This window comes from Macrobrachium rosenbergii, chromosome 29 (assembly GCF_040412425.1).
Source record: "Macrobrachium rosenbergii isolate ZJJX-2024 chromosome 29, ASM4041242v1, whole genome shotgun sequence".
Taxonomy (NCBI): domain Eukaryota; kingdom Metazoa; phylum Arthropoda; class Malacostraca; order Decapoda; family Palaemonidae; genus Macrobrachium; species Macrobrachium rosenbergii.
In genome coordinates this window covers 2,077,966-2,085,465 of record NC_089769.1, presented here as the reverse complement: position 1 = coordinate 2,085,465, position 7,500 = coordinate 2,077,966, and the positions used below count along the sequence as shown (strand labels likewise).

Genomic DNA, 7,500 nt, shown 5'->3' with positions numbered 1-7,500 from the left:
ATAGGCTCTGTTTTTAAGATTTCTGACGAATACAGACTATTCTGTCAAGCAAAATGCATCAAAAGACAAGTTTTTCACTCCTCCGTAATAATTCTTTTCACTAGATAGAAGCTGAATGCTCCTATAATTCACATTTCTGTAGAATACAGGCTCTTCTAGATCTCAAATTCATGAAGATAGGCGCCGAAAGCTTCTAAAAATCCACATTTCTGGTGAATGCAGACTGTTTCAGCCCTGAAACTCGTGAAAATTCCTATCAGTCAAATTCTCTCCCTCCAGACATACAACTTGGACGCCCAGATAGGCGACAGCTCGGCCTGTGCGACTGCTCTCATGTGCGGAGTGAAGGCCAACGTGAACACAGTGGGACTTGACCACCGAGGCAAGTTCGAAGATTGTCTCTCGTCCTACACAGCTGGGGCCACGTCGCTCATCGACTGGGCCCAGAGATACGGTAAGGGGAAGCGAGGGATAAAGTCTTGAGATGTCTCCGGTTGAAGGAAATGTTTACTTATCTTTTTTCTTTACTGGTTGTTTAACATTTTTTGTTTTTCGTTTTCGTAATGTCTTGAGATGTGTTTAGTAAAACTTATTTTCTGTTGGTTTATCATTATTCATTTTCCTTCTTCGTGATATCTTCTAGTAGAAGAAAATGCTTATCTATCTTTTTTTAACTGGTTATTTATCATTTTTATTTTCATTTTCTGTAATGTTTTGAGATGTCTCTATTAGAAGAAAATGTTTACCCACCTCATTTATTGTTTTTTTTATCATTATTTATTTATATTCTTCATAATGTCTCTAGGTGTCTCTAGTTGAAGGAAATGTTTACCCAACTGATTTTGTACCTGTTGTTTATCATTATTTATTTCCCTTCTTCGTAATGTCTTGAAATTGTCTCTAGTGATTGATAATTGTTTATACAACTTCTACTGTATTTGATTTTGGTTTTTATCTTTATTTATTCCAGTCCTAGTTTTCTTATTATCTTTCCTCCATTACCTGAAGAGCATTTTCTTCTCTCATCTTCTTAACTTTGACGAAATTAAGAATAAAAGGATTTTATCAATACGTTCGACATTTCAAGACACCCATTCTTGTGGCACAAAATGTCTGCAAACTGATCATGTAAATTGTGCTTTTATACATTATGATTACATTATCAAACATCTCCACCACTTGAAGGATATCAAGCCTTTGTAAAAGAAAATTATCTCAAAAAATTAATTTAGATTGTAAGCATTATTACCTCAATTTTATTCAGCATCGAAATAGGTAAGATCATGTTCTTTTATTTTACAAGAATGCATTTCGACTCTTAAATTCCCCTCTGTCTGGATGAAAGGTAAACCAAACTGTCCTGAAATGCTTTTCAACAGTACTCTTTAAAACTGAAACAAAGGCAATAGAAAAGACTTCATTTCAACTCCGCGAATTTCAGATTTCCTCCTTTTCGTCCCCTTTCAAACGCGAGCGGAAGGTCATTCCTTTAACTCCAGTCTCTTATCAGGAAAGTTTGGTCTTAGCTTCATTAACCGTTGTCACCTGGCGTCTGTCTCTCTCTCTCTCTCTCTCACCTGCCGCTTCGTTAATCAACTTCAGTCGAACGTCGCATCTTGATTCTGTTTTGTCTCTTCTTCGATGAAGCTTTCCGAGTTGTCAATTCTTCTTCTTTTTTTTTGGCCTTAGAAAAATCGTCCTTTTTTTGTTGTAGTGTCACGCTTCTTCATATATGATGATCTGATAATTTTTTGGGACACGGTGCAAGGATTTTATAAATAAATGGAGTTTTATCTCACATTTTTCCTGCTTGTCACTTGTTATTCTTTTTCTAAACATTAAATTTAAAAATAATGAATGCCACTAATGGATAAAACATTAAGAAACTTGCAGAAGATGAAATTAACAGAGAAAAACTGAAAATAGCTAAAACGAAAAAATTATAAAATCCACTTTACAGGGTCTTGTGCATACATGACAATTTTTCATACAAAATATTTCTGAACATGAGATCTCTTTAAAGGAAGAATTACTATCAAAAATTTAACAGAAAATATGTGAAAAGTGAAAAGAAAAAATGTTCAAAATTTAACAGGATTATAAGTGAAAATTAAAAAAAATTAAAAACTTAACAGAAGGTAAGTGAATTGAAACCATTTTTAAAACTTAACTGAAAATAAGTGAAAAGAAACTGTCAAAAACTTAATAGGAAATAATTTAAAAAAAAAAATGTTAAACTTAACAGGAATATAAAGACAAGAGAAAATGTTAAAAAAAACTTAACAGAGAGTAAGAGACCACAAAAAAGTTAATAACTTAACAGAAAGTTAGTGAAAAAAAAACAACGCAAAAAAACCTGAAAGCACCTAAAAAAAGAGAGAGAGAGAAAAAACAGAATTCTGCTTCACGCGACGAGCATCAACACGATCTGCCATTAAAGATTATTGGAGCGTAGAGAAGAGAGAGAGAGAGAGAGAGAGAGAGAGAGAGAGAGAGAGAGAGAGAGAGAGAGAGAGAGAGAGAGAGAGAGATTTGTACGGCCATATTACCTCAGACTCAGCAGATTTTGGGGCAATATATTTATGTCATTCCCATCAAGGGTAACGACCTGAATTCTCTTTCTCTCTCTCTCTCTCTCTCTCTCTCTCTCTCTCTCTCTCTCTCTCTCTCTCTCTCTCTCTCTCTCTCTCTCTTTACCGACGCGCATGAACGGGCAACCGGGGCCACTGTACATTGTTGCTGTTGGGCTTTTTCTTTTGCTATTTTTTTCTATTTTGGACATCATTCTATATTTCTTTGAGTCTTCCGGTTAGGTGTCCCTATGACACAGGAAATGGGTGTTTTTTTAGTTTTTTTCACAAGCTTACCTTTTTTTTGGTATGCAGAACATTTGGGTTGATACCAACCCTCAATTTCATGTTTTTTTTTTTTAACGTATGTTACAGGAAATAGTATTTTTTGTGTTTTTTTTTTACAAGCGTATTTTTTTTCATATATGCAAAATGTATTTGTTAATAGAATCCTGTGGTTCATGTTTTTTTTTGGCACTACAAAAATAAGTGGAGAGGCTTCATATAAAACAAGGGAACACGCTTAGGAACACTGATTAAATATATGGCATCTAATTATTCAACCTGTGTAGCTAAGGCATATTAAATTGTGAATCTTCCCCTTTTTATTAGTTTTCTGAAAAGAAAACTATTGTGCCGGCTGTGTCTGTCCGTCCGCACTTTTTCTGTCCGCACTTTTTCTGTCCGCACTTTTTCTGTCCGCCCTCAGATCTTAAAAACCGCTGAGGCTAGAGGGCTGCAAATTAGTGTGTTGATCATCCACCCTCCAATCATCAAACATACAAAATTGCAGTCTTGTAGCCTCAGTAATTTTTATTTCATTTAAGGTTAAAGTTAGCCATACTCGTGCTTCTGGCAACGACAAAGGACAGGCCACCACCGGGCCGTGGTTAAAGTTTCATGGGACCCGGCTCATACAGCATTATACAGAGACCACCGAAAGATAGATCCATTTTCGGTGGCCTTGATTATACGCTGTAGCGGCTGTACAGAAAACTCGATTGCGCCGAAGAAACTTCGGCTCATGTTTTTACTAGTTTTTTCTTAACAAATCAAGAAAGCTGAAAGGAAATGCATTAAAGGGAATACAGGATATCTGTATTCATTATTTCAACGTTTACTTGTTCTGAATATAATCAGGTAATTAATTCCTCAATTAGGAAAAATAATAGTTTTAAGAACTGCCAAACGAGAGAGAGAGAGAGAGAGAGAGAGAGAGAGAGAGAGAGAGAGAGAGAGAGAGAGAGAGAGAGAGAATGATAATAAAAATTCGATGTTATAGATTCATTTCTCAGGACAAATTGACACAAATCGTGTGCTGACAGAGAGAGAGAGAGAGAGAGAGAGAGAGAGAGAGAGAGAGAGAGAGAGAGAGAGAGAGAGAGAGAATAATGGAAAGTAAATTTTATAGATTAATATCTTTGTAAAAATTGAAGAAACTTTCTCCCGACAGAGAGAGAGAGAGAGAGAGAGAGAGAGAGAGAGAGAGAGAGAGAGAGAGAGAATAATAATAATAAAAAAATTCGATCGTATAGATTCTTTTCGAAGAAAAATCGAATATCTGGGACAAAACCGATCGAGCCACATTACCGTAAGTGACGACGTGCAATCTGGGCGAAATCTGGCTCCAGTGAGCCACTGCCAGTGGCCCCTGTCAGTTCAATGAGGAGCTATGAAGATCGTGTTTTAAGATTTTCGGGGAGACGTCGCCTCTTCTTTTATCTCGTGTTATATGGCGATGAGGCTTGACCTCAGTTTATCAAGGATGAGTCTAAGAATTTTTCGCATATCCTGTATCAGTCGTGTAGCTTTACGGTTATGTTTGAAACTCAAAGCTATTCAGAGAGCTTTCGAGAATCATTACAGATTCTTGAAAGCTCTCTCTGTATAGTTTTATTTCTAAACATATTTGTAAAGTTACGATTCGTACAGATTCTCTCAAGCTCACTACGTAGTTTTATTTTGAAATATATTTGTACAGTTACATAACTGTGGATTCGTTTCTTCATTTTAAGAATCATTTGGCTAAGAGAAGCGTCTAATCTTCGTTATATTCGCTCGTGAGACTCCGGTGATTGGATTGACCTTGTTTCATCACTTTCTTGCATTGTTTTAAGACATTATTAATCTGTAAAGGAGAGTTCATTTTATCCACTTTATTTCGATTTGTATGAAATATCTTAATTGTTTTCCACTGAGAGTCTCTTTGTGCTAGATTGTTTTAAAAATCTTCCAGTGTTAATTCAGACCCTTGCATTGTGTTTTATCATTTATTTCTATTTTCATCTGTTTATTGATTTATTAATACATCTTTTTTTCCTTTCTAATTGCTGATCTCCTCTTTCTGTATTTCTTATGAACTTAGTAATAATAATAATAATACATGATTCTTTAATGTTACTTTATTCCAACATAGTTATTCGATGGTTAACCTCATTTCTTTCAGACGAAGCCAGCCATATTGATTTTGATTAGATTCAGCGCGTCATCTCCCTCGAAATTTGTATTTATTTTAAACAGCAGTCACTGATTTCTCTTTATTTTGTATGTCTTCAATTTCCTAGATGAAGGAAAAGTTATTTGAGAGCATTGCAAGTAATCTATCTCCTGAAACAAAGAAAGAGAAAGGTGCATGAAATCGCGAGTTCCCAAACAAAACCAGATCAAGATGGAACGCACTGAATATTTTCTCTTTCCCAGACGACGTAAAATTTCCTCGTTCAGTTCTCAAGTCAGTATTTTTAAACGATGTTGTCAGTGAAGTCTCCTTCTAGACTGCTGTTTTTTTTTAAAGAAAAATGAAAGGAGACATACGCCTTTTCTTTCAAGAGCCCCATTCAGTGACGAACCAGTAGAGGAAAACGCGTATTTTGATTCATACGAACGTCATCTCCAGTCTTGCAGAGGCTGAATGCTGGCATCGGGAAAGAAGTCATACATTTTGAATCAAGTAATGGAACTCTTTCAATAACCAAAATGCAGTTTACTTATGTTCGTTTTTTTTTTTAACATTACTAGTAAATGCAATGGGAGGAAGATTTTTTTTTTTTGTTCCGTTGTATCTGCCACGTTTGTCATATGGATAATTCATTGGATATCGGATATTGTCACGATTCCGATATCCATGAGCGATTCAGTATTATACCCGAGAGCGAATTCACAAATTCTCGATAGCACATCTCTTTAAGCTGTAATATTTGAATAAGTTGTCATTTGTTTAAGTGCTCGCGAATCTTGGAAAATCCTCTTCATACCGATGAACGTAGGAGACGGGAACAAATCCAAGTATTATTTGTTTATCACAATATAAGCAACATCCGGATACGCTTCTCGGAGGAGACTGGAGAATTATCGTGATAAAAAATCTATTTTACACCAGAAAGTATTTCCAGATACATATAATGATATCGGGTATTAAGACGCATCAATACCCATCAAGAAAATGATGACAAAATAGTACTATTATTATTATTTGAAGGTAGAAGACCCCCTTTTAAGAATGTTTCGTTCAAAAGAATGGCAGTATCAGTGAAATTGATTTTATATAAGGTCTTTTCAATTCTCATTATTTTATTTTCATCAGGGCTGACATTGCTACTAACTGGCCGAGGGACATAGTCTGAATAAGGAAGGTAACGGTTTTTGAATAAAGTTTACTCTGATCAATTTGTGCAGAAGTTAAAAACGGCGTGTGATAGCCGTAGAGTTTTTTAAAGGGCGTAGCGGAATTCCACCGTTTCCAACCGCATCGTCGGTCCATTCTCGAGGAAGGGTGGGTTCGTTCTAGTTGCAATGGGGTCGCCGGTCAGTATTTATAGCTCCCAGGTATCCGGTGCTGATTTCTGATTGGCTGACTCGCGGATTAAATCCCTGAGCAGAGCCGCCTCCTATAAACGTCGACGCTTGTAGTTGTCAACGCGCGGGGACGTTGGAGACGGTAGGTTAGTACTGGGAAGATCACTCGTAGCAGATGGGAGCCATCTCCTGATTGGTCCGTTCGTTGGGCGTAGGGGTGTTGAGGTTAGGTCTATCCTTACCGATGTGTAGGGTCTCTCTTAATCTATTCTTCTCTGACCAGGTAAAAGCACAGGCATAGTCACCAACACGAGGCTAACCCACGGGACGCCTTCAGCCCTCTACGCAAGGTCGCCCTCGCGGTATTGGGAAGACGATGCTAAGGTGCCCTCACAAACACAGGTCACGTGCAAGGACATTGCCAGACAGCTCGTCGAGAATGAGCCAGGAAAGAATATCAATGTAAGTATAGACTTCATTAATACTGATACATTAAATGCCCTCTAAAGTAGGCACAGATTCGGAAACTTACTTCACAAAAGTGTGCCCTTTATGTCAATAAAAGAATCAAGTGTGTGGCGATTCAGAAATTTGGTTCGTAGTGAATGTCATATATTTAGTTTCCTAGACGATCTTGGGTATTAGTGTGACTTATAATTAGGTATCAGTGTGACATATTTTTGGTTTCCTAGAAGATCTTGGGTATCAGTGTGACACATATATTTGGTTTTCTAGAAGATCTTTGGGTATCAGTGTGACATATATTTGGTTCTCTAGACCTTGGGTATCAGTGTAACATATATTTGTTTTCTAGAAGATCATGGGTATCAGTATGACATATTTGGTTTTCTAGAACTTGGGTATCAGTGTAACATATATTTGGTTCTCTAGACCTTGGGTATCAGTGTGACATATATTTGGTTTTCGAGACCTTGGGTATCAGTGTGACACATATTTGGTTTCATAGATGATCTTGGGTCGGCAAGACATATTTTTGGTTTCCCAGTAAATCTTGTTTGACAGTTTGAACAAAAAATATATACCCTTATTAAAACATATCACAAACACATCGACAACTTGTTGCCTACATATCACAAACAGGTTGAAAATAAGTCGACGACAGTGAGTTGAGAAC

The 7,500-nt window shown here is 36.7% G+C and overlaps 1 protein-coding gene across 1 annotated transcript in view; it reads left to right on the top strand.

Moving 5' to 3' along the window:
* The window catches only part of LOC136854479 (alkaline phosphatase-like), a 41,928-nt gene that overhangs the window by 26,434 nt on the left and 7,994 nt on the right, over positions 1–7,500 (top strand). The window contains exons 4-5 of the mRNA XM_067130782.1: positions 280–454; positions 6,649–6,827. Coding sequence (XP_066986883.1) covers positions 280–454; positions 6,649–6,827 — 354 coding nt within the window. The remainder of the gene's footprint in view (positions 1–279; positions 455–6,648; positions 6,828–7,500) is intronic.